The sequence below is a fragment of the Pempheris klunzingeri genome, chromosome 22 (genome assembly GCF_042242105.1).
Source record: "Pempheris klunzingeri isolate RE-2024b chromosome 22, fPemKlu1.hap1, whole genome shotgun sequence".
Taxonomy (NCBI): domain Eukaryota; kingdom Metazoa; phylum Chordata; class Actinopteri; order Acropomatiformes; family Pempheridae; genus Pempheris; species Pempheris klunzingeri.
Genome location: NC_092033.1, coordinates 7,883,617 through 7,910,993, shown reverse-complemented (window position 1 = coordinate 7,910,993; position 27,377 = coordinate 7,883,617). Strand labels below are relative to the sequence as shown.

General features: G+C 41.0%; 1 protein-coding gene across 1 annotated transcript; it reads left to right on the top strand.

The window, feature by feature from the left end:
• adipor2 (adiponectin receptor 2) lies at positions 1–27,377 on the top strand. Its single transcript, XM_070853722.1, has 9 exons — positions 1–106; positions 12,751–12,822; positions 12,912–13,178; positions 21,500–21,679; positions 22,869–23,040; positions 24,106–24,292; positions 24,384–24,571; positions 24,996–25,189; positions 25,304–27,377. The coding sequence occupies exons 3-9, from the start codon at positions 13,092–13,094 to the stop codon at positions 25,430–25,432; spliced, it is 1,137 nt and encodes a 378-aa protein (XP_070709823.1). The 5' UTR covers positions 1–106; positions 12,751–12,822; positions 12,912–13,091; the 3' UTR covers positions 25,433–27,377.

Below are 27,377 nucleotides of genomic sequence, written 5' to 3'. Positions count from 1 at the left end.
TCAGTGGACCGTTCAGAGCCGACAGGAGCGGAGCGGCGAGCACAACTCTCTGTCAACTGTGCTACACTACCCAGAGGACGGATTCCTCTTCAGACATCACGACCAGGTGAATAATACAACTAACAGTGGCCACTATTGGTTGTTGTGAGTGTTGTTCTGTCTTGTTTAAGACTTTCCTAGCGCGCCTCTCTGAATGTAACCTGCCAGCTAGCAGCTTTGCTATCCAGCTAATTCTGGCTGTCAAAACAACAGAGAGGAGCATAATCTGCTAGCCAGCAAGAAAACATAGCCGTGCTCGCTCTTTACGAGGCATTATCGCTCACAAGGAGGCAGGATATATTTTGTTTAAAGGCAGATCGGTCATTGTGGTAAGCTGTCAAAATAAACACAAGCTCTATTAAAGAGTTTATTTAGCTTCTTTTGGATGTAGCAGCTGTTGTTAGCGGACTAGCCAGCTCGCTAGCTCGGTGTAAACAAACCATCATCATAGTATGTCGGTGAGCTGCAGTGTGCTTCTTGCTCTACCTTTGACAGCACAGCTCGGGTCAAACGTAAGGTGAACCATTTTTACAACAGCTTAAGGTCAAACAAGTAGAAGCGCTCCTTTGTGTGTCGCTTGTGCTGGAAGTAAGCGAATTGTCGCTGTCAACAAGAAGGGAGTGTGGCAGGAGTTTTGGGTTTCTTTGTCTTGCCTGCTCGCCAGTGTTGTGTTGACTGTGTCTGACTTCAGAGCCTTGTTGTAATGAGGCAAAAATTTTGCTGCTATTTTGCGAACTCTCTTTTCGCACGGAGTGGTTGAGAAAGCCAATATCATCTTATTAGCACCATGATAGAAGTAGCTGAAGTAAAAGCTAATATTTAATCACTTGATTGTCCTGTTTTGGCTCAGCTTAAGTCATCTTGTTTTTTAAGACATGTTTTGATATCTAGCTATGTTATGAGTTTTCAGATCAAGACTGTACTATATTACTATACTGCTTTCTGTGAAACCTGCACTTTGGGTTATGCAGTAATAAGCCTTTATGTTGCACATCTTTCACACAATAGTATTTGTTTTTAGTGAGTGTAGTTGCACTGAGAAAAAAGCTGTTCAGCCTTAACCAGCCAATTTTCACTTCCTTACCAAATGAATATGATGCACATACAGTGCTGCATGTATGCCCATCCCATTTCAGTGTTCTTCTGAAAGCTCAGTTTGCCACAAAGCATGAGGTCATCTCATAAATATTTTATGGGCTGGTCAGCTGATAGCCTATTCGTCTTAAACCAAAACTTCATATCTACAGAAACACTCCCGGCCGTCCCCTAGCTTGAGATTAGCCCATGGATATTTCATGGAGCAGCGTCTTAGCTGGTATTTGTGTTGAAACCCATTTTTTGCATTTTTAATCTGTACCCCCTCCATGAAGTTTGAACCTTTGGGGCTTCACCGTGTCATGTTTTTCCCCAAGTGCAGGTTTGCTCCAATGAGTTTTAACATGCATCAGATAGAAACTTAAAACCGAAAATCTGTAGATATAATTACACATTCTCGTCTCTGCAGTTGCACTCATGCATATCAATTTACTTCCTTGTCAAAGCCCATATAGGGATGCAAAAACAGACCCACAGTACCCACAGTACCTCAGTAAGTTTACCACATGGAGTTAATTTATCTGAGATTCATCTAAAAAAATTGTAGTAATTTCCTGTTGGAAGATAATGATTTTTGGAATTATACAAAAAATGAACTTCCTTTGCTTGAGCTGATGTGTCTCTCCTTTTTAGACATGGCTATTGAGCAATACGTCATATTTTTCTTACTGGAAGTACAACTCTCGAGAGAATTTAACGTATAATGAAGTCAGTCTTTGACAGTGTGCCAGGCAGGAGAGCAGCTAAACATAGCTTCTAAGAATAGTGGAGAACTGTCAGTATAAAATTGATTGATCATAAGACAGAATAGCTGCCGCTCTCTTTCTTTTATATTCCTCCTCACGTGTCTGTCTGTGCTTTCTGTCCTTTTTTCAAAACAAAGCTCTGTGTGTGTGTGCGATGTCCAAAACAAAAAGAACTAAACACACCTTTCTCTGCTTCATGTTGTTGCCTAAATGAACATGTACACACATTCGCAATTCGCAATACGCCCAGTTAAATAAGCCTTTCCCTAGTTAATTACTTTGTCTATGGGCACAGTAAGCATCTTACACCCTAAATACAGAGTGAGAGCAGAATTACAGAAAGAATCATTTTGTTTCCTGTGTATTATAGAAAACGTATGCATGCTAAGTCCAGCAGCTTTTGTACATGCATGTTAGTTTGAAAATGTCTCGCTGTAAATTTGTGCATTGATTGGCAGACATGGGTGTGTGTGTGTGTGTGGATTAATGTCTGTTATCAAATTCATCACAAGCATAAGTAGCACAGGATGCCCTGCCTTTATTCACATCACAACAGTAAGAATTCCTTCTTGGAAAATGTTTGAAATGATGGCACTCAAAAAGACTTATACTAAACATACCCTGACTCAATGTGTCTTCACTAAAAGCACCAACTCAGTTTCCCATCTTGGGAAAATGCAGAAAAAAAACTGATATTTTGGGACCAATATCTTAATATAGTCAGGAAGTTTAGGGGACCTGTTTGTGTCCTAAAGTGACCCACCTTTGGATTCCCACCCGGTGCCTGAAAACCACTGCATTAGGCTGCACTGTGTTCACCATCAGGGCCAACGGTGCACTGACCTTGGTTGTGGTCTGTTTCTGCTCTATGTTCAGTTGGTTGGTAGTTGAGCGCCATTTAATGACAAAGAACGGTGCCTTTGAACATCTTTGGTAATTCGGTACTCTTTTTGTATTGTGTAGTGGGTGTTCAGGAACATTTAACACATTTCCCAGGACAATTTTAAATGCTCAGGGATTCTCTGCTTTAGTTAAGTGGGGTTAAGACTTACATTAGAGAGACAATGACAAACTCAGCAACTGTATATCAGATCGATTTTTCAGCCTTCACCACCCACAAACTGAAGAGCTGAGAGTTGATAACTTGGTAGAAAGTAGCAGGCAGTGCCAACCTGCTACATGGATGTTTTATGTGGATTTTTCTTATTTTGCACATGATGGTCTATGACGTCGTGTCTGTGTGGAAAGCTTATGATTATTGGAGCACTTCTCTCTTCTGGAGGCCAAAGCAGGTCATCTTTTTATTTGTTGGTGGACATGTTTTGGCTCCAGCTCTTCTCAATAAATGCCAAATACTTTTAATCTTTTTATTTTTTTACAGTAATACGTGCTATTTTGGGTGAGCCACTGATTAAAAAAAGGGTTAAAAAGTGGTGCGGTAAAGATGACCCGCTAAACCGTTTGTGTGGATGTTTGGTTAGAGTCCGTGAGAGCTTGGGTGGTGTTTTTTTTAAAATGTGTGTCACACAGGTTGTGTGTTTTCTGTTTCATTTCCTCTGGCGAAGGACACCTGAACATCACCTAACATATGTCATCATATTTTGCTCTCGTCTTCTAATAAAATCAGGAATGACTCAGGCCCAGGATTTTATGGGACATGTTGTAATTGGAATAATTTTATGTTGATATATTCTACCTTACGCCATGGTTGTCAAGTGTGTGTGTTTATACATATTGTAGTAACTGTGCTACGTGGCTGTCTGCTTGCATGGACTGTGAATGAGAGAACAAGGCTGTGTGTGTGTGTGTGCGTGTGTGTGTGTGTGTGTGTGTGTGTGTGTGTGTGTGTGTGTGTGGGGTTCACTTCACACTGGTTCTCTTTGTTTATCTCTCCATCATAAGACTGCTGGCAAACACATCAGTAACTGACTGCTGTACCAGGACTGAGTGGTCACCAGGGGACACACACTTACACAGACAACCTAGATATTATGCAGTGTAGTGAGAAAATCCTAATATAAAAATTCTACATTAAGTCAGATTATTTTCTTGATATTATTTTGGTTTTTATTACTCAGTTGGTCGATGTTTGTTAAAAAGGCAGCTAGTTTTGATGTAGAACAATATGCTAAACTGGCTTGCAAATCTATACAATCTGAACATCATTCATTTCCTTATGAAGTAAAGCCAACCAATGTGAAGGCTAAAGCAAACACTTTGACTGACTAGTTGTACTGACTAGCTTTCTGGTGTAGCTGCATGGACAGAGAGAATCAAAGGTGTGTTTTCAGTAATATCATGGTACTGTGGGTGTGTATGCGTGTGGTTATGTTTAAGTGCAGGTCTCAGTGCGACCACATGGTCCCAGTGAACAGTGAAATGCAGTCATGTGGTCTCCAACAGCAGGTTTAGATCATTGTAAAGCCATCCTAAATACAAAGGGAGGCCTACTCACCAGCCCCATACCACGGGAACACACACAGCATAAAGCGCAGTAAAGTGAGCTGCACCACCAAATGACTAATGCAGTTATTTGGAAAGAAAATGTCATGTCCAACTCGTCATCGGATACAAGGCCACCTTAGGTAACAAAACACTAACATTTCATCAACCATTTATTTCAGTTATTTTCATTGATTGTTATACGTAAGGTCCTGTTTTGATTTGATATTAAACATCCAATAATACATTAAACTTACATTTTAATTATTTTCTCTTCCTAAGATAAAAAGGTTTGAGGTCATGTCAGTTCAAAGGCTGATAATGTGCAGGAATTTGTAGGGACAAAACCACTGGGACACAAATGGAAAAAAATTAGAAATAAGTCACAGAGGTCAATAGTATCTGTCCTTCTACCCGAGTAAGCAAGATCAGGGTCTTACGATATTGACAATAAGAAGGAAAGAGTCTTGACAAACATTCATCATCACTGCAAACCCACACTCACCCAGCAGGTCAGGATTCAGCCAGCTTCGCCCATGTTGCTTAAAGTGCAGTGTGTGAAATGTGTGTGTCACAGGACGCCGTTATCTTATATAATGTGTTTGTGGCTTTTGGACTGACGCTAAGGTCAGAGTGTTGTAGGCTCAATAAGCCCAGCTGTTGTCTTTGAGTTGTGAAAACTTTGAGTAAAAGAAGAGATGGAGATCAGTAAACCGGTTTTGGTGGATTTTAAACTGGCAGGCACGAGTAACTTGTTTTAACTGGTCACTGCCGCGGGCGTCTGTTGAACCTGAAAAACCAGGTGTGAGTTAAGAAAAAAGAAAAGCTCAAAGTCACTGCTTGGCTAGATCTCTGATTTAGATGTAATCATTATAGTTTAAATAACACAGAGTAAACATGCATTCAGCTTGATAAACTAACTATAACTTCTAATATAAGCTATCTGCTGCTGAAAGGTCTTATGTATGCGCTGCTTCGCTGGCTGACACAGAGTTTGTTTGGTGACTCCCTCGCTCTCCCTTCCCTCTTTCTGTGAGTGTGTTTGACAGAGAGAGTAATGACATAGCAGGTGACAGGCTGCAGGCCATATCTGATGAAGTGACTCACACAGTAAGCACACATTGTAGGGAAAAAGGCACGCTGCTTGACAGCCACTAGCATTCACAACACAAGAACGAGGAACCGACGCTGGAAGAGGTTGAATAAGAAGTGGATAAGCATCTTACACTTAGTGTCAAAAGCCTGTATTTGAGCATTTTTAGTGAAATCCCATGCAGTGTGGTCTTTATAATGTGAACCAAACAGCCTAAAACTAAAAATAGAAAATATAAGAGGAATAGGTTTGACTTTTCATGCTCCATCTTACAAATGAGATTCCTGTTACAGCCAGCAGTGTTGCAGCAATTGTTTTAGCTTCCTTTCTAGCACACCTGTCTTGAATAAAGCACTAAGAGCCCCCGTAAAAGCTGGCAGTTACTAGGTGCCTAAGTACAGATATTTGGCTGAATGTGTATTAAAGTGTCCACTTTGAAGTACCGTTTATCTGCTTGAAATTAAGTGAAATGCTAAAACTTGGGCATTAAAATAGAATAGTAGATTTTTGTAAAACATGCCTCTCATTCTTTCACCCCTCTCTCATTCCTTCCTCCACAATTCTTCATCAACTGCTCATGTTATCTCTGTCCATATTTCTCTTTCTGATCAGGTTACGAAGCATCGTCCACCATGTCTTCATGTGTGATAATGGCTGTTAATTCTTCCAGTATATGGACCGAGCTTGTGCCGTTTGAACTTTGCCCTACATTTGTGAAGGAAGACTCCTTCAGTGTCTGACTTACAACTTAGTGTGTCTTTACACGAACACCCAAACACTCATGCAGCTCCCATGCGAAGCTGCATGTCACAGCCAGACGATGGCAGGCTTAGTGAGTCTTGTCTTCTGTTGTTCCTTGTTTTTGCATCATTGCATCTCATGTTCTTTCTCCTTTTAGCTTGCAGAAGTAATGCTGTCACCCACTTCTGTCCACTGCCTTCGTCTGCAGTGAACTTCCTCATGACACACAGTATTTGCCTCATATTAAGGCATCATTCGCCTGCCAAAGCCCCCATCTTTTATTACACATAATTTATACACTAAGTGATATACGTGGGATTTTATAGCGCAGTCACAGCCATGACAGATGGACCCTTTAACCTGATGTGGGTCCCCAGTGCACAGTTAAAGAGCCAAAAGTGTGTACTACTACTTCTTTTTCATCTCTTTTCCACTTTTACAACTGCTGCCGAGATTCACCACACGCTCTTTCCCTTGAGGAAAAAAAACTAGAGTACAAATCAATTCCATTGACATTTCTTTTCAGTTTTCAGTCAATGTCATTTTCTTGCTTTCCTCAGTCTTTTTCTTTTTCCACCCGAGTTCCTGTTCGGTTTGTCTGTTGGTTGTCAGGATTGATTTTTGGAGCCACGTCTTCATGGCTGTAGAGTGAGTGACAAGGACTGCTTTGGAGTGAAGTCAGCTGCCTTGTGCTTGTGTGTGCGTGCGTTTGACAGAGTGTGAGACAAAGAGAAAGATGGTGTTGGTGAGCATGAGGGAATGCTGGACACATGCTCATGCCTATGTGGAATAGTGCACATGGATAAATGACCTTGTGTGTGTAGAATATTAGCATGACAACCTTAGCATTTTGATATGTATATAGTTACCACTAACCTCAAAGTACAGTTTAGGGTCAGAATAAATTTGTACATGACAAGATAGCACTCTCATCCTTGTCTGTTGAATATGAAGCTGCAGCCTGCTAGCTTAGTTTAAGATATGAACGGAAAACGAAACGAAACAGCACCTTAAAGGTACAATATGTAAAATCTACCCAGAATTTTAGTTGAAAACATAAAAACGAAAAAAATCAACTAACAGAAAAGGCATTATTGGTATTATGTTCAATACATCATGCTATCTATCTAGCTAGCTACAACTTTAATTTCATTGGGCAACTTTGTACTGTAAAATGACAAACTGTAAAAAAGACAATTCAGTGTGAATCTGTTGTAAACTAATCGGCTACTGCTCTAGGTTCATATTACCATTTAAGTGTAAGAGTGGTCTTCTTGGTGAGCAAATAAGCATATTTTTAAAAACGTCGGATAGGTAATCATGTCTGTCACTTAGGCCTGTAAGTAGAGATTGTCATTCAGTAGCACAAGTAACCTCCCTCCTGCTGTTTTGTTAAAAGTTTTTTTCAAGTTTTAAATGGCTTTAGATTCACTGCATCCCACAAAGAGCGTGCAGCGACACGCAGAGCAGATAAGATGTGTTACATTACAATAAATAAAGATGAACATACATTAACACAAACACAAATGGGCCTGTTTGTTTGACCTCATTTTGTAACATCACACAACCTCAACCGATTTCACTGAGATCAAGGGTCATGTCATTGACCTCAATATTTAAAGATCAATATTTTCCCCTGTGTTATGAAAAAATACCTAAGATTTTAAAATTGCCAACTCACAATATGCCAGCACAGCCTGCAAGACGTGTGCACGCACTCACAGTATTGCTGGTATTAACCCCTGGGTCAGATCAATACGGTCAATATGAAAAATCCCATAGGATCCATAGTTAAAGGATGATAGTTTTTTGATGGCATTGCTGTTGCAGCCTCAGAGCTGGGTCATGATGTCAAAATAATAAAATATTAAAATTTAAAAGAAGAACTCAGGTAGTGTGTTGAAAGACTATAAATCACTGTATTGCTGACAGCACACAAGCGTGATTATTCCATCTGTTGGCTACTGAGCAGTTTCATTAGCCAAGTGTTGCTCAAGGGCACACCAACAGAGATGCTAAGTGAGGAGACAGTGTTGGTTAATCTCTTTCCTCTTGACCCAAGTTTACCCAGCAGGTCACAAGCCTGGTTCCCTCACACTGCTTTCTGTTTTTGATCCCCTGTGTCCTGTCTCTCTGTCTCTTCTTGGGGTTAAAAGTGTCACTGTGGGGCAGTTTGATGCTATTTTCTAAGTTGCTGCAACAGAGCAGATGGTAAACTTGTCTCTGCGATTGGTTTGTTTCATGGAGGCTGAGTGTGAAGAATAATTGAATCTCATACAGGGACTTTAATAAGGGGGAAAAAATAAGGGTGTATACGACAGTCGCAAGGCTTTTATGAGCCAAGAAAATTGGGATCATACAGTTACCCTGCATGAAACATCTAGATGAGTCATTTCACATCCTGTTATCGACAGACATAATGTGTCAGCTGTTCTCTCAGAACTAAAACTTCAACATGGGAAGCTGGCTTGGACCCTGTCTAGTCCCATTTGGTTTGGGTGTGCGAATCTGCGTTTTTTTCTTCATCTTTTTTTCTCTGTATTTTTTGTCCCATCATAGTGTTTTTATCCCAATACGGGGTCGGTCTGCTGTGCGCCGTCTGCTCTGCTACTGTTTTCATCCAGCTAGACCTTGAAGGCATTGCCAGTGAGTGTGTGTGTTTTTGACTTTAGAGGAGCACTGATTAATCAAGCAGCTATTGTCAGAGAGATGGAAGAATCAAAACATGTTAAACTCTTCTCCACTACGCTTTGCTTTAATTATCTCACCAGGTGTTTTTAGCTATTGCGCCTCCATCAGGGTGTTGTCTGAGGTTGTTTCTGGTTTCCGTGTTTACAGGGTGAAAAATAGCAAAAAAAAACCCACGTAAAATCACAAAACTGACACAATAAAGTAGTCACCCAATGGTAAGAAAATGATGGAAAGTTTTTTTGTTTTTTTTTTCTCCACTGCTTCCAGGCTCTTATCAGCCCCACACAGAACAAAACTTCTCAGCTATTTCAATAGTTAGGAGAGCTGTTTGTTCTTGTGTGGCAATCAGGCCAGAAGACTGTTATCTTGGGAATCGACTACAGCTGCAAATAAAACCCATCAAAAGTACTTTATTCCTCTTAGTCCCTAGTTAATAAGGAACCCGGCATGAAATCTCACTTTTCATCATGACAGAAAATGGGTGCATTTCCTCAAAAATAGCGTCAATGTAATTTTCAAAAATAGTCTATTCGGGGGAGAAAGAGGCGGGATGGAAAACGTAGAGATTGATTGGACAATCTGTGGTTGTAGAAGTGTTAGATTTCGATTAGGGAACCTGCCCACAGGCCAGTCATCTCAGTTCAGCTCCAGTAGTCCTTTGTCTCATCGAGAAAAGAAGTACTGTGTGTTGGTCGATGTCACAGAGTTTTGAAACACTCCTATGGATCTTTTAATGATTTTCTCTGTCCTTTTCTTTTTGTCTCTGTTTCTTCTCCCCTATTTTTTTAGCATAGTAATGTTCTTGTGTGATGTTTCTTCCCTGGCAGGGTTTCCACAGACCCTTAAAAAGTCTTCAAGTCTTAAATTAAATTTAGAATTTAATGTCATAAAATCTATTACACTGTCTTTTTTTATTCATGGTTGGTCTTAAAATTTTGACGTGATGCCTAGTTGCATGAGAAATATCTCCCCACAGGATTAGGGATGGGAATCGAGATCTGGTTCCAAATTCGTGGGAATTGTATGCCTTCAAGCTTGTCAATTCCTTTTATCTGTTCTGACATGCTTTTCTGACAGTTGCACATTACAAAATAATGATATCAAACTCATGCGTCTACGCTGCTGACAGGAAGAAATGGTCCAAAGTGTGGCTTCACTTCACCAAGAAAAATGACAAAATTGCTTGTTGTCTGTAAAATAATAATTTCAAGTGAGGGTGGAAACACCAGAAGTGTTTGTAGGCATACAGTCATGTTTTTCTACAGAAGAAATGTCAATTTCATCATTCAGTTTTATATTTGTTTTCCAAGTTGTATCCTTTTATGATAAGAGGCGTTGTAATTTATTTTAACATGTTCAAATGTTATTAGGCAGACATGGTGCTCCCACAGTCTCGGAGGTAGTCAAACAGTTGTGTTGGTGCTGAAAACCTGCATGAGGCCACTTTTTTTCCCACTCAGAAAATTGATCAGGAATCAGTGAGGGAATTGATAAAGAACCGGACCAATAACCGGACTGCATAATAGCATTGGTATCTATAAATGGTTATCAATTCCCATCCATACACAGGATTCACTTTTTAAACATGGTTTGGGCTTCACTCCAACTTTTTCTTTGTCTTGTAATGTTTTGATTGGTTCTCCACAGGAAGAACACAACTCTCTGTCCCCTAGAAGAAAGGTTATGTGTAGTTCAGCATATTATACGAATGAGTTACCTTGTCCTTTACTTTAGATCCATTGCAGCTCTTTTGCTCCCTAGATGCTCACTATTACAAATTATTTGTTTGCCAGTCTGTGTGTGTGTATGTTTACAAGTACGTGCTCAGGTGTGTATGTGCATGCCTCTGTGTTGTTTTTTTCCTTTTCAGTGTGTAATCCCCTAATGTACGTTCGTGGGGGCACAGGGGGTAGTTTAAATGAAGTGGTCCAGTGCTCAGGGGTATTTTCACATTGACTTGCCCCTCTGGAGAGCTGTGTGTGTGTTTTGAGATGGTGAGACACTTAGAGAGAAAAGCGATCTCAGCAGTGCAAGACATGCTGATATGAATGTGCAGCTGCAGTTCTCATCATTTAGGGAACATTAATGCTTCTGTCGTGAGAGTGTTTGGAAACAAGCTGCTGTAAAAACACAGAGATTGAGATACGAATGGGTCTAGGTCAGGTACACGTGAGCATATTCATCTTCTCGAACGGCTGCACAAGGATAGAAAAGTAAATCATCCAAAGCGAGCTATTTCAGTTGGCCTCTTTTATATATAAAAGTATAACCGAGTTCAGGCTGTGGTTTAGGTTCTCACATGTTTAGCAATAACACCTGCACACTTTAGTTTCTGTTGCCATCGTGAGAATTTCCTCCAAATGTTAAAAATATTTATGTCTAAGTTTATGGCTCTGTAATGGACATGCTGCAACCATTCAATCTATACTTATATTTTCATACTGTTGGTGAGCATTTCACATAGCTGGTGCTGAATATGACTTTTCTAGTTGTACCTGAATTTATGTGATATTTAAGCAGTTGTGTGACTTCCATAGTGACTCAGTTTGATTTTAGTGGTCTTTAACACTGTTCAACAAACTGGAATTTTAAATTTAAATTTAAATTTTCAATGATGTGATATTGCGTTATTTTTCCCTGGAGAGCAGAATAAAAACGGTGTATAGAAGCAGTGAAAAGGTTCGAGAAAGATGAGGTGAAAAAGGATTGTAGAAGTTCTCAGCTGGGAACGTGTCTACTTCCTGTGTGTGAATCTCTTGTTTCTGTCCTTGACACCTCTTGTCGCTAAGCAACTCACCATGACAGCAAGTTGGCAGTTCCTAATTGGCTGCCAGTGTTAGTGGATCCAGTAAAAGGCCTTGATACAATGGGTAACTTCTTTTTTTTTTTTAAGTGACAGGGATAAAGAAGTAACTAACATCATCTTTACCTGTAATGCAGAACTGTTTTCAATGAACGAAAAGCAGTGAGGACAGTGGTGTAGCTGCAGGGTAGTTTCTTCTTCGTGTGTGCATACTACTAAATTAGGCCTTCACCAGCATTTGATTGCTCAGGTTTAAAGCCATGTTACTTAACACATAACACTTATTGGTTATATTGTTCGCCTGTATTTTTATTGTTTACTACCACAGAGTATTATTTTATAATAAATTTTTTATCATTACTGTTGGGGCCTGTGTCCTGTCTGTTTATGTCTGAGCACCAGCGACTTTTTCCGATTGTTCCTAATGAGGAGAGAGTGCAGGTGTTTTGTCAAGGCGCTCGTCTTTTTTTTCAGAGCACTTCTAGTTGAAAATCTTTGAACTTTTCAGAACAGCATTTGCGTCGTCACCAGTGCGTTTTCTGGCAACCAGTCATATGTTAGATCGGGGTAAAAAGGTGGCCCATTTGTGTGAGCAGATCGGCCGGACACTGAACTAACGAGGCAGTGATATTCAGGGTATTGTTGTCTCCGTCGGATCATGTCGTGCACCCATATTGCTCAAAGGCTACCAGACTGAGTGATGACAGCGGGGACATTTAGCTCATCTGTACGAAGTATGAGAGCAAGCATCTTCCTGTTGGTGCTCATAGTGAAACAATAGTGTCAAACAGATAAACAGTGGTGTTCAAAGTGGTGATATGTTGTCGTAGAAGTGAAAAACCATGTGCAGCTGTTCTTTTCTCTCTTCTCTGTGCTTTTCTGACAAAAGAAAAAGCTCTACATAGAAATGGGCCCTAATGTTTTAGAAATATGGTGTTTTAACAGTTATAATATTTTAGTTCCTTCTTTTGTTTTGTATTTGTTTTGTTTTGATTGGGTTTCATGTATTTTATTTTAATTTCACATTAAGAATAAACAAAATCATGGTGACTGATGAATCTCCTTCCTGCCATCTCCTCCTTCTCTCTGTCTCCCTCCAGCTTTGTCCCATAAAGTCCTGAGTGAAGATATCAGTCCACTCCAAACACTTCAGCCTTCTCAGTGGAGTCCAGGTTGGTCACCATATAGTTTCATCTTTTTCTGCCCACATCTGCTCCTAGTTTTGTCCTCTTTAACGTCCACCCATTCCTCTTCTGATCAGGTTTGGTCTCATCTGGATTTAGTCATCGTCATCCATTAATTCTTCTGTCTGCGGAGGCCGGTCCAGCGTTTCAAGCTGGACGGAGGAGAGACGAGCGGGGCCGAGGGCCCGGCCTTCGTGCTGCGACACAGAACTTCAAACCTCATTGAACACACGACAGATAGCACGCCTACAGATCCCATGAGTCCCCGGGAGAAAGGAGACACACCCACCTCAGGTCCTTCAACTAGTCACCTCAGCACCTCAGAGTGCCCCTCACACAACGGGGTGAGTGTCCAACACGCATACACTCAAACACATGCTGCCGTCTGGTTGGTTCAGAGCCATGTGGCGTGGTATGGGTCGACCGGTCACACAATAAAGCTAACCCCCAAAACACACGCCCTCGCATTGATAATTAATTAGGTGTTGTTAGAAGGGAAGTATCGAATTCTGTAACAGGTGCTGACCAGCCGAATCTTTCTGTAGCATAACATAAGAATAAAAACAAGCTGTATACTGGAGTTTTTGTGTATGACAGGAATGGGAACAGCTTTTATCTTTTTACATCAGTCTCTGTAAAGCAGCTTTTGATACACACGTACACACAGGCGAGGAATAATCTACAGTGAACCATTCATTATTGCAGAACGAACCCTGACAGGATGAATCAAGACATTGTCCCACTTATTACACGGATTTGTACTAAAGAAATCCACAATTTGACACAAAATTCGGACTTAAACGATTATCTTGCTCCCGTTGTAGCAACAGTATGTTATACAGAAATAACAGACCGTAGAATGCCGTAATTGACCAATCAGAATTGAGTATTCAACAAAGTCATGTAACAAAATATTGTAGATGTGAGTCAAACACTGAACAAACCCAGACTTATTTATTACAGACTGTAATTAGTCGTGTGGTTTAATCACTTGTCCACAGTCTGCTGCCTTTGTGTGTGTAAACAACAGGTTTTAGCACCACTTGCCCTTTGAGGAGCTAATGTTTCCACAGATCAAAAAGTAGATTAAAAACAGTTAATTAAACATTAGAAGATAATTTTACCTCACTTTGAGAAGGAGATTTAGATTTAAAGTTGGTTTAAGGCTTTGGGACAACATGTCCCCACTGCATGGTGGTGTTCAGCTCTGCTTTAATTTTCCTGATGGGTGAATTATCCTCAGAGCCTTGAGCATAAAACATGGAAACATAAATACATGAAGTATGCAAAACCCAGTTCAAAAGTGCAAGAGTCATAAAGTGACACACCAGTGAACAGAGCAGTGCAATGTACTGTAAAACAGGCATGAAAACTTGTGAACTTGTTTATATAACAGTACATGCGATAGAAAGAGCACAAGATGCGTCATTACCAGAATACAAGATGAGTTCAGTTCACCAAAGACGTGTAGATAAAAGTTAAAAATGAACACAAACTTAATACACTCTCCTGCTATAATTAAGCAGTTGGATATGCAGTGCCTTGCTCAGGGGCAGTAAGGAGAATAGAGCGTTGTCTAATCAGTCTCTCAGGTTTTACCAGCAGCTTCTTGGAATTTGATTTTGCACTGCCTGTTTCCCAAGCTTTTCAACTTCCGCCACTTCAACTTATTATCGACATCCTCACCACCTCCAAGGCTTTTCAGACTTGACGATGAGTCATTCTCTGCTGTAGTAATTAACAGTGCATTATGATGGAGTTGGCACATCCTCGCCTGATGTTCAGCTTTAGTTGCACTCCAAGTCTAAAGTGATGCGGATATTGAATGTGTGCAAGATTCCCCTAAAAATAGACCTGTTATGTCTATAGACAGACGGCTTCCTGGAAGGAGAGCAAACACATTACCAAAAATCTGTGTTTAGCATCCCATGAAGGCAACCGATTGAACTGATCAAACACTTGTTGGACTCTTGTGTTCCCCTCTGACTGTGTGTATGCAGACAAAGCCCTGTAGTTCAGTGTGAAAGTCGATCAGCGTAGGGCCGTTGAGCTGACACACAATAGTGTTCGTGTGTGCATTTGTGTCTGCTTCTGTGTGGTTGTGTGCAGCCTTTTCACCTGCTGTAACACAACACTGATACCTGAGAGGACACTCAGGAGGGGGGGGCATGCCCCAAGCAGTGAGGGCAGGCTGTCTTAACACCCCACAGGCTGCCCTTTATTCAGCATTTTGAATAGGTGTCAGCGTGAGTGTCGAGATGTGTGCGGTAGAGCTTTGGGGTTGGTATCACACTTCCATCAGACTGAATGGTCTATTCTTTGTCTATAAATTGTACTTTAAAAGCTTCAAGGGTGATTTCTTTCTTTTCAAAACTGTTATTTTTTGCTGAAAAACACAAATGTTTCCTGTTTTTCTAACCTTTTTGAACTTGTCCCATGAGATTCTGGTATTTGCGTGTCTTCCTGATCACACCCGACAGTCACAAAAAATAATTTCCTAACAATAGCCGTTAACCTGCCAACATCCTCAGCCAAATACTTTAGGTTGAATTATTTGATGTGGAAATTCGATGCTTAGAATTGTTTTAAACAGACAATTAAACTGAAGACGTTCCCTGATGATGCCTCTAACGCTTTAAAACACTGTGGTTCTCAGTTTGTACCTGCATTGGTAATCCATAGGTGCCAAGCTTTCAGTGTCATTAAAGTTCAATTGAGTGTCTTTTACAGATAGTTTAATTCAATTTAGGTAATTAACACTTTTTAGATGGTATTAGCTGTTAGGCGAGTTACTGTCAATTGGAAGTTTGTGCTAATGCAACTAATGAAAATGAGATTATCAGGAGAGCAGAGAAAAGATCCTGCTGAGAACTAACGATAGAACCCAGAGAACCCAATGAAGTCTGATAATGTTTTCCCGTCTTTTAAAGGAGTTTAACCAGAGAATGAGTAGACTACTGTGTTCTTGTTTTTTTACACAAAACCTCACAGAGACAACAGATACTTCTCGGTCAACATGCACTTGAACTCTGAAACAAATACCTACTGTACACTCAGATCAATGAGAACAGAACGTATGCCGTGGTGTTTTATTAAACGCCAACATCAACAACAAAACAAGGGAAATACCAACAAACAGTGAACAAATACCAGTGAACAATGCTTAGGATTTTGGACCTTTGCACATCCTCTCTTTCTGACAAAAGGTTTTTATCGCTTTCGTGCATCAACGCTGAGTCGCAGGTGGATCTGACATCCAGTTTCACTTCCTCCCATTGTAGCTCTCATCTATGATCACAATCCCACAGTTATTTTAACAGCTCAATTATCGCAGTGCAGTAAACCCTCAGACATTGGAGGGACAAAAAATCTGAACTTGCAGGACTGAAAAAATGTTTATGGTATTAGTTCATACATCACACTGAATGTTCAAAATATTACAGACATTTCTCAGGTATTGATGGGCAGGTATTGATGGGCAGCTAATAGCATGCTATTTGCATGAACCACATCTTAAAGAGAATTACATTTATTTGCTTTCTTGCTTGGAGTTAGATGATCACTTTCATGTCTATACTGTCAATACAAGGTCGAACTGGTTGCTGGCTGGTTACCTGGCAAATGGTTTAGACTGGCCAAGGAGCACTCCGACACCGATTTTTGTACGGATTAAAAAAATATGTTACAATGCGTTGATTAGAGAGCTTTATGCTGCTAGGCACATTTTGATACCCTTCGACAAAGCCAAGCTAGCTCTTTACACCCTTCTACACTAAGCTAAGCTAAAAGCCTCATATTTTATTTGTATATACGTAATAAAGGAAATCATTAAGGGATAGCTGAGTTTACATGGTTTTAAGTAGCAGATAGTTGTAGTCAGAGGTAACACCATACCAGCACAATTCAAATATCCCTCAGAAAGCAGCTAAGATCACATGTTCCAAGTGCTTTTAAAATTTCCAACTTTGTAATTGATACCTAGCCCCAATTTGACATCCATTCTATCCTATCCACTGACGCAATTAAAAAAACAAGACTACTTTGAACTGTCTTTAAACAATGGAGATCCTTGATTTAAGCCCTCCGACTGTGCACAGTTTGATAAAAATCTGTGTTACTTTGTTGCCACGCTAATGCAGATTTTCATGCCCTCCTCATGGTCACGGGCATGAACAGAGAGAACAGTTTGTCTTGTGGCAGCTTGAGCTCAGTGTCTGTTTTTTAGAGGCTGGCATGTGCGTGTATTTGGAACATACTGTCTGTTTTTTTTGAGGGTCTTGGCATCTTTTCCAGATTGTTATTGTCCCAAGAGTGTCCCAAGAGAGCATTGTGCGTGTGTGAGTCACATGTCAAATCTCTCTGCCTGTGCTGTGCAGGGGTTACAGTGTACAAGGGTGAGCTCTTCCCTCTTTGGTCCATCATCGGCTCAGACTCTGCTGTCATTGGTCAGTAGAGTTTTAGCTTTATTCTTGTTGGCTGGGAGCAGCCTCCTGGGTCACACCCTCTATCAAACTGCCAGCACGTGACTTTGTTTAGAGACTAAAGTTCCATGTTTCTCTGCAGGTCAGAGATTTTTCCCCAAATGTCTCTCCACCCTTCTCACTTCCTTCTCAAACTTAGCTTCCGCTTGCGGACTGTAGAGCTCAGCAGAGCCAATTAGACCAGAGGATTCCTCATAACACACACACACGCACACAGTGTTTCAGGTGTGTGTGAACCGCCATTAGTCAGGTGAAAGTCATTAGCCAGGTCTACATACAGAATGGTTAATGAGTCTGAGGGGAGCTGGATATATGTTTTTTTGTGCAAGTGTCCGAGGAAGAGGGAGAGATTGGTCTTTAGGGGCTTTTAAGAAAAACTGCCTCATTTAATGCCGAGCAGGCCGCTGTCTCAGGGGATTTCCTTGTTCCTCTCTTGTTCTCATGTCTGTATATCATCCAAGACCAGTTGCTTGATTCCTACGTGAATGAAAAGTGTTGAAAGTCTCTGTGCTGTTGTTATTCCTGACTTTGTCCCGGAAACGCACTCTTTCCTGGTACTTTCATGTCTACAACGAAATTCACAAGTCCCAACAAAACATGTGCTGTGAAATAATGGAGATATCAAAATAAATATTGATTAAATTATCCAACTTGTCCTCTTCCAGGCTTTTGAGACAAAATTAGAAAACTTACAACACATCAGAATCAATTGTTCCTATGTTTTGGTCATCTGTGCACCAGAATATTTGAGCCATTAATTGTAAATTGATAAATGAAATAAAGTGATTAATTTGTATAATCTTCGTATTCCATTTCTCTTACAGATGACCCTTTTAAAAAAAAAACAGATTCATCAAAATAACTGAGTCATGTAATCGTGCTGTCTTAGGGTGTGCCTGCAACGCTTTGATAAGGATAGTGACCCTCTTTATCAGACACACTCTACCAAGGCATCCACACATGCTAGCATACATACCGAAAATACTGTGTTTATGTAGTTATTTTAATTATGATTGATTATAATATTATAATCTGATAATCAGTTGATCATTTATGTTGTTTCTAGACAAAAATCCAACATTTACTGGTTTAGCTGGTTTCTGAGTTTTGAAGTGTTGGGTGGACAAAATGAGTTGAATTTTGATAAGTCAGAAATTGTGATGGGCATTTTTCATTTTCTGACATTTAATAGCCAAATTATTAATTGATTAATTGAGGAAATAATAAGTAGATGAGTGAATAACAATAACAGTAATTGATTGCACCTATTTGTGCAGCAGTTAATCTAAAGGGGTGGGGTATTAAAGTCATTACAGCCATATGAGTTTACATGTCTAAAGCAGATATGGACAATGTGAGTAATCTTTGTATTTAAGTACTTAATGAGATTCCCCCAGATGTTTACTTTGGTAAAAACTAGCTGAACATGTTATCAAATCTGTTCAAATCCTTCTCTGGAGTTGTAAAGAATTCCCTCAGGTGTTTCCAGGGAAGTCCTTTCCGAGAAAAATGGGAACAGCACTTTTCTGAAGTACGACAACAACCAAGATGATGAAACCCAACGCATGTGACTGTGGCTCTGTGTCAGACGAGCAGCCAGCCTGGCTGCGCTGACCCCCAGACTGTTTTAGTCATACATGATGAGCTGTCACATAGTGAGCTCCCAGAGCTGAGGATGGACACTTCCCAGTGGGATGGGATCATATCCTTAACTACACACACTTTCACACAGAGCGAAATTTGACTCCACAACCTTGGCCGTGTCGGAGCCCGGGCTAGCTGAGGTGGAGTCACGTGTAGCAGACTTCTGCATTCGTCCGCTTAGTGTGTGTATGTGTGAGTGCCTGAACGTAAGCACATTAGTGTGTGAGGGATAGCCCACGTTTCCAAGAACCTAACGTACCTCCCTCCCACAGCCCTCCTGTCTGTATCTTCTCTTTAAGTTGTTTCTAGATCTGATTACAGCAGCTTCAGCTGAGCAGTTGGCAGTGAAGCCCTCTGCATCACCTGCCGCTAAACCTCAACACGGCGGCTTTCACAGTCTGGATTGAGTTTAGTGCAGCCGAACAGATGTTTCACAGGAGAAAAGTGGTTTCATCTCCGTCTCCCAAGCTGGCAGCTGGTCACTGTCAGCTTTTTTCTTTTTCTCCACAAAAATATCTGCATACACCCACAGCTTCCTCTTTCCAGCTCAACACTCCATTTCACATGGCAGAACTGCAGTCAAATGCTAATTAAAAGACACTCAACACCCATATTAAGCACAGATATTGTTGAGATCAAGGCAGATCAAAGAAATCTTTGTGGAAGAACTGTTTCCTCAACTACATGTTGTCGCTGTTCTGTGAAAACCATGGTTCTTCTTAAATTGTGGGTAATATAGACACCAAGGTTTGTGTGTAATAAAAGCGTGATACAGTGCGACAATACTCTAGCCAAACATTTGTAGTGGTTCAGTAAAAAGGTAATTTCTAGATCATAAATCACTGGCACGCACAGGTTGCAGGCTAAATGCGTCCCATTCATCTCTGCCTCTCTCTCCCGATCTACGTTGCTCTCTTTCTTTGTGCTGTATGTGTTGAATAAGGTGGTGTGTGTTTGACACACTGTCCCATATTTCAGTCTGTCCTGAAAGTATTTACTGTATTTTGCTGCCATCCAGTTGCCCTTTGTGTGAAATAGCTGTGGGTACGTTATGGGCATCTGAGTGCGTCAGCGTGCTTCATTTAGCCGAATATCATCTGTGCATGTATGAGTGTGTGTGTGTGTGTGTGTGTGTGAATGTGCTGGCTTCGATTCAGGGATGGCATATTGAGAACACTTAGAGGACACCCTGTTGTCCCCATGCACACGCACACACACATAGAGTATTCACACCGTTCAAGAATAACCTCAACATCCACAATGAGACCAGCAGCATCTGGATTTAAGCCTCCACCTACATAACATGCATGCATGGACACACATGAGAGGCTTTTATATGTTTGACACACACACACACACACACAAAGACTGCAGAGTACACGTGACTACTTGGCAGTCACCCAGATCCCCTCTGCTCACATAGTATACTCACACACAATCACCAGCGTTCACCCTCACACACACTCACACCTACAACTGATGTGAGGTGTCACCTTTATTTCGGCTTTGAAGCAGCGGATTTATGAGAACATTATTTACAGTGGCACGTCTCCAGGTCTGATTGAAACCATGTGTGTCTCTGTCTCTCTTCCTATACACAGCAGCAGACTGAGATTCATCCTCATGCATGATTAAGCGCAGTCTTCACACTCATAAGCAGACACACACACACAGACAGATGTAAGACTAACAAAGTCAGACTTTAGAAACCTGAAAGCGCTCACTGCCTACAGACTTTGACTATGCAAGTCGTGTAAATGTCTACACAAGAGATGTCCTGGTCAACACACTCAGACACTCACACACACACAAGCATGGACCATGCCGTTGGAGTGTATTTTGCTGGTGGGTCTTTAAAAATGGGTTAGTCATGCATTATATATACAACAGGACTTTTTCTCTCTCTCTCTCTCTCTCTCTCTCTCTCTCTCTCTCTCTGTCTCTCTCTTTCTGCAGTTCTGTTGTTTTCTTGTCTGTCTCGCTGCTTTTTGTTTTTAATTTTCTCACTCTTGTCTCTCTTTTTCTCACCTCCCCATCTTTTTTTCTCTTGCTCACCTCCAGCAAAACGTGTAGTGTGTGTGTGTGTGGTGAAGATTGTGTGTCTGTATTATGCATTAAAGAAATGTATATTTTACGTTAAATGTATTTTTTTGCGTGCCGGCACATTATCAATTTTGTCCACCTGAAACCACACACACAACATCACCGTTGTTTTTTCTTTTTAAGTGTGTCAGCTCCATGTGTGGCTGTTTGTTTGTGTGGCACTTATGATGAATGACTATATTTATCATAAAGCACTACACATATTAATTCTGTCCCCAGCTGTGACAGCTATTGTGTTAGATTGAATTCACATTGGACAGACTGTGTCTACATCTGTTCAATCAAAATTTTGCTCTTTTTTTGTTAAAATACAGCCTGTGTTTGTAATGAGTCTAATAGCCTGATTTTGTTGCTTGCAGTCAGACAACAAACCCAAATCTGTGTTGTAATGACTCTTAATTGACCTTTGTGAATGTATCTGTTTCTCTTCTCCTCAGAGTGTCCCGGAGTGCGACGAGGAGAGAAGAATAAACGAAGAGGATGACAGAGGAGAAGAAGGAGAGGAGAAAGAGGAAGAGGAAGAGGGCGAGAGGAGCAGTGATGAAGGTTTCATGGGAATGACTCCGCTGCTGCAGGCTCACCACGCCATGGAGAGGATGGAGGAGTTTGTACACAAGGTAATGTACACACAGTATAGACACACACACACACAGTATAGACACACACACACACACGTGCATGTGTATTAGCTTGTGTTAAAATGAGACATATCGCCTCTTCATTCTGCCCCTTAACTTATCTATACAGACGTTTTGTTGAGCCTCTCCTTTAATTCCAACACCCACTCAATTTGTTAATCTTCCCAAGAGCGAAGTTTGTTTTACTGAAGTGCTTTAACGACAACATTCGATAACACCGCATCGTAAAAGAGACCAATAAACCATAAAACCGCAATGCAAACTAAGTATTGTGTCCTAAACAAACTTCACAGGCCAGGTGCTTCATTTTTTATTTTTTTATGTTCTTATCTCTCATACAGAACATGTTTCATGAGCCAAATTGGAAAATGTCCAAAATACATCGCAGTGGCTAACAGGAATCCACCAGTTTACTAGTGATAAAAGGTTTTTTTACGGTTTAGTTTGAGAGTGCAGAATTCATAAAATCCAGCACATTACTGTTTTTTTTATTCTTCTCCAATTTACTTTGCCAGAAACTGTCAGAACATGGTGTATGAATTTGATAGATGTCAAAACAGAATCTGTGAAGTTCGTGTCCTGAAAGCGTTTGCCCAGTCAAATATGTGTCGTTGTCATTTTGAAATGAGCATGAGCAAGTAGGCTGATGTTAAGAGTTGGAATGTCTGCTTGTAAGACGACACGGCTGGAACTTGGACTCATGTGAGCTGACATCAGCTTGGACTTACTTTCACACACACACACACACACTGAGATTCTGCTGAAATTGCAGCCAGCAGGTTGCAAATTAGGAGAATTAATCACTGGAGAGAAACTGTCAAAGGATTATTTCTCTCGCTCCTCTCCATCATGGTGTTTTGCCATATCGGGCTTCAGTTTATTTATTTACATCAGTTGACCCCGATACTGCTCGTTTGACACTGACACCTACACGACACTCGTGATCACACACTCGTGATCACACACTGTACTCCTCTCTTGCACACAAACATACACCCTATTTAAGGAAACAACCAGCTGCTGCCCATAAAGGAAATCTGATTAGGGTCATTTTTTCACTAACTTGATCATCCATTCTCTCCAGCTTGTTTTTCTAAACTTGAATGTTTCTGTCTTGAATGCTTGAAACTTGAATGTTTCTGTCGGTGTCCTTTCACTAACCGATCAGGTGTGGGAGGGCCGGTGGCGCGTCATACCTCACGACGTGCTCCCTGATTGGCTGAAGGACAACGACTTCCTGCTCCACGGCCACAGGCCACCCATGCCTTCATTTCGCGCCTGCTTCAAGAGTATCTTCAGAATCCACACAGAGACAGGAAACATCTGGACACACCTGCTAGGTAGCATACACACACACACACACACACACACACACACACTGATGCTCTTTTACAAAATAAATATAAGAATAATGAACAAAAAAAGTAATGAAAGAAGTTAGTACTTTGGGGTTTGTTTCTCTGTTCCTGCCTCTGTTCTTCGCTTGCTCTTCTTTTATCCTTTAGTTAATCTTCATTAAACCAGACAAGTGAGATAAAAAAAATCTCATGTAAAATTTCACATTGGCAAGCAGCAAAATCAGATTCATTAACTTCTAAAATATCAAGAGCTGAGCTGAGCTGGGGACTTGTGTAAGAAAACAAGGTCCTCAAATCCAACAAATTCCAGGGCATTACTGTTGATTTTGGCTGAGCGCCGTACAATGGGTTGGATTTGTGTTTTGCCAAACTTTGGTTCAATTGTTTGCTGTTTCTACGCTTTGTTTAAAGGCCCCACATTCTGCTCATTTTCAAAACACTCATACACTGTGGTCTTACTACAATGGGTTTACAGGGTTTAATGTTCAAAAAACACGTAATGTTTCTCAGACAGACGGGGCTGCTCTTTAGGAACGCTTATAGAAGAACACAACAGTTTATGTGCTTTGCTTTCGCCTCCGACGTCTTCGTGCTACCAGGAGCTGAAAAACAATAGAGGACAGCGAGGAAGATTCAGGAGGTTTTCTTTTGCTGGGACAATCGACCTGCTGAAGGGCCGGAGGCCACATGTCTGACATATCTCCAAATGACATCATTTAGGGAGCCAAATGTAAACAGGGCGTTCTGCTGTAAACAGCAAGATTTCTGTTGAAAAGACGTTAAAAAGTGCATATTTCACAATATTTTTAAGTCAAAACATTTTTTTTCTACTATAACTGCTTAAGAAAAGTGTTTTCTGACTTGAAAACAGCTGTCTGAGTTCTGCTCCCACCTAGTGGTCAAATAGAGACACTGCACCTAAATGCCTTTGTGTTTAGTTCAAGGTGATGCTGCATCTACTGAACACATGGTGACAATGTTTGCAGTTATTTGTCTTGATGAATGATTAATTTTCTCTCTTCCATCCCTCTTCTTCTCTCCCCGCAGGCTGTTTGTTTTTTCTCTGTCTGGGTCTGATGTACATGTTCAGGCCCAACATGTCGTTCGTGGCTCCGGTCCAGGAGAAGGTAGTTATCGGGATGTTTTTCCTAGGAGCCATCCTCTGCCTGTCCTTCTCCTGGCTCTTCCACACAGTCTACTGCCACTCTGAGGGCGTCTCCAGAGTCTTCTCCAAGTAAGACACACGTGGAAAAAAAGTCCCTAAAGCTCATTGGTCATGTGATAGTGTTAAACGCTCTTTAATCATCCTCTCTGCGTGTTTCCAGGTTGGACTACAGTGGGATAGCCTTCCTGATCATGGGCTCCTTCGTCCCCTGGCTGTACTACTCCTTCTACTGCTCCCCTCAGCCCTGCTTCATCTACCTGATAGTGGTTTGCATACTGGGACTGGCCGCCATCACCGTCTCCCAGTGCGACTTCTTCGCCACGCCGCAGTACAGAGGAGTCAGAGCAGGTAGAGTGAGACAGTGACGTGTTCAGTAACATGTCCCAACAGCAGCGACACATCAGTTTGCCATGTTTTCTGTTGGACTGTCCTAACTAGCCGCGAGCATAATTTTTTTTGAAAGCGCTGTAATATACGAGGAACTACTGATCTGAGTTATCCTCGTGCCTCCTCATTTCACTACAAAATCAGTCATTGAACAAAGCAGTGTAATCAATTTAAGTATTCATTTTCTATTCATCTTTATTTTTTTCTTTAGAGTGTGTAAAGTGAATGCAGATTGTTCATTGTGATAAAACCTTTAAGTGTCCTCGTCTACAGTTCTTAGCACTACGCTGCATTTCCAGCCTTTTCAGCATGCTTTGGTTTTCGGCCCCCCGCCAAGTGGCCAAAGTGTTCACTACCCCTCTTCTCTCCCTCTGCTTGTGTTCAGGAGTGTTTGTGGGTCTGGGTCTGAGCGGTGTGGTCCCCACCCTGCACTTCGTCATCAGCGAGGGTCTGATCAAAGCGACCACCATGGGCCAGATGGGCTGGCTGCTGCTCATGGCGACACTTTACATCACCGGAGCCTGCCTGTACGCCGCTCGCATCCCTGAGAGGTTCTTCCCCGGAAAGTGTGACATCTGGGTAAATGACTGACGGATATTAAAGCAGTAGCACTTTCTCCCTCACATTCTTCACTCCGTATCTCTCTCGCACACATTTAATTTGCTCTCTTTCTCTCCGCTCTGTCTCTCCTAGTTCCACTCCCACCAGTTGTTCCACATCTTGGTGGTCGCGGGGGCTTTCGTTCATTTCCACGGTGTCTCCAACCTGCAGGAGTTTCGCTACACGGCGGGAGCAGGCTGCGCGGAGGATGGCACCCTCTAACACACACACACACACACACACACACACACACACATACACACACTGACTCACTCAACTCATTCACCCACACACACTTTATGGGGAGGCGCTGGTTCTAATAATGTGCACAGGATTACACACACATAAAACCATGCGCAAACACACGCTCTCCCTCCAGACCGAAGACCGAAGTGGCATGTCTGGTGTGTGTCTGTGTGCGTAATGCAGAGGACAGCCTCCCAGGGGACACTATTAAAACAGAACGACAAAGGGTTGTAGTCCTCTGTCTGTCTGTCTGTCTGTCTCTGTCTGTCTGTCTGTCTGTCTGTCTGTCTGGCTCTGTCGCTACAAAAACACTTCCAGGATATTTTATGAACCAGTTTTTGAGAATCTGCCGTTTTCCAGGAAGTATCTCCGTTGGTTTTGGGGGGGAGGGGTCAGCGAGGCATTCAAAACCTCCCTTCAGTATTCCTACACTTTCTTCTGTGTTGAGTTCTGACTTTTAAGAGTTTAATGGTTTGATATGAAACGAAAGCGTAATTGTGGCTTTAAAAATTTTTTGAAATTTGGGGTGTTTTTTTTGCTGAATGCTGCTTTTCAAGTCACACTTGAGATCATTCAAATATGAAAAAAAGAAAAAAGAATTGAGTGGAAAATGGATTTCTTCCATGAGTGTGAAGGCAGCAGGGGGAGATGTTGGGAACCGGGGCGGGCAGGGGGTTAATAGTCACTTTTAAAGTAAAAAATAAAAAATAAAAAAAAACTTTTCCATGTAAATAAGATTTCTAAATTTTGGGTTATAGATTTGTATGAAATATATATAAAAAAGCAAAAAAATGTTATAATGACAAGAATAAATAAATATGTTAGATGATAAATGAATTGAAGGGGAGGATGAAACTATAACGCAGTCTTAGGAAGCGCTTCAAACAACTTCATGTCTGTATATGCAAGGACGAGGAGGAAATATGAGGCACAACGTCTGAATCTTATCAAACAAACGGCCCGCCGGTTACCGTGACAACTCTGAGTCACTTTTCTGACCATTGATCATTCGTACTCAAAACCAAAACCTAAAGTCTTAAACTACAACATATGAAAGAGCTTATCCAGCTTATTTGTAGTCTTTTTTTTCTCCTAAATATCTGAAGATAAAACTAATTTGCCGTGTCACCACTCTAGGTTTATTCTTTCATATAACACGCCCTCAACTGATTTGTTACAACACATAAAGGACGACCTAAAGATATTTTTATAAACAAGGCCCCGTATGAAGAAATGTCACTTTGGTAAAGCTGCAGTATTATTACAGCTGGTCGTAGTCTTCCTCCTCTGTGACGCTTTATAAGATTCACCTCCACAGAACAAGCGTTACTCTGTCTGAAAACACGCTTTCTCTTTTTGATTGGGTTGTATTTTGATTGATCCACTGCTGGTTTTGGTATTATTATTATTGTCATTATTATTATTATTATTATTATTATTAATGCAAGCTTTAATTTTTCTTTTTTTCTGTTGTATTATGTTTCACGTGCTTCTCTAATTAGCCAGAGATCATGTGAGGTGAGAGGTCACCCCACGAGCAGCACGTCTCCTCCAAACATCAGATAAAGACGACTTTAAGGGACTTTGAGATTAAAACAAGGTGAACTTTTTAAAAATCTGTTTTCTGGCAATACCAAAATCTCACACCTGCACAATGGAACTTCTACTATTATGAACTGTACGTCGACATCTGAAATAAGTTTGCCAGCTTCCATGTGATGGCGGCTTTATCTGAACCGGTAATTGAATTACACACTGTTTTTCTTTTTTCTGTTTTTATTTTATCTAGTTTGTATTAATTTATTTCTCTTGGTTGAAGCGCATTTTGTCCGTTGAAGCACACCGTTCTGATGGGAGTGTTTGATTGCAATAGACCTTTATATCTGCTGTATTGTTCTAATAAAAAAGGTTTTTTGAATCA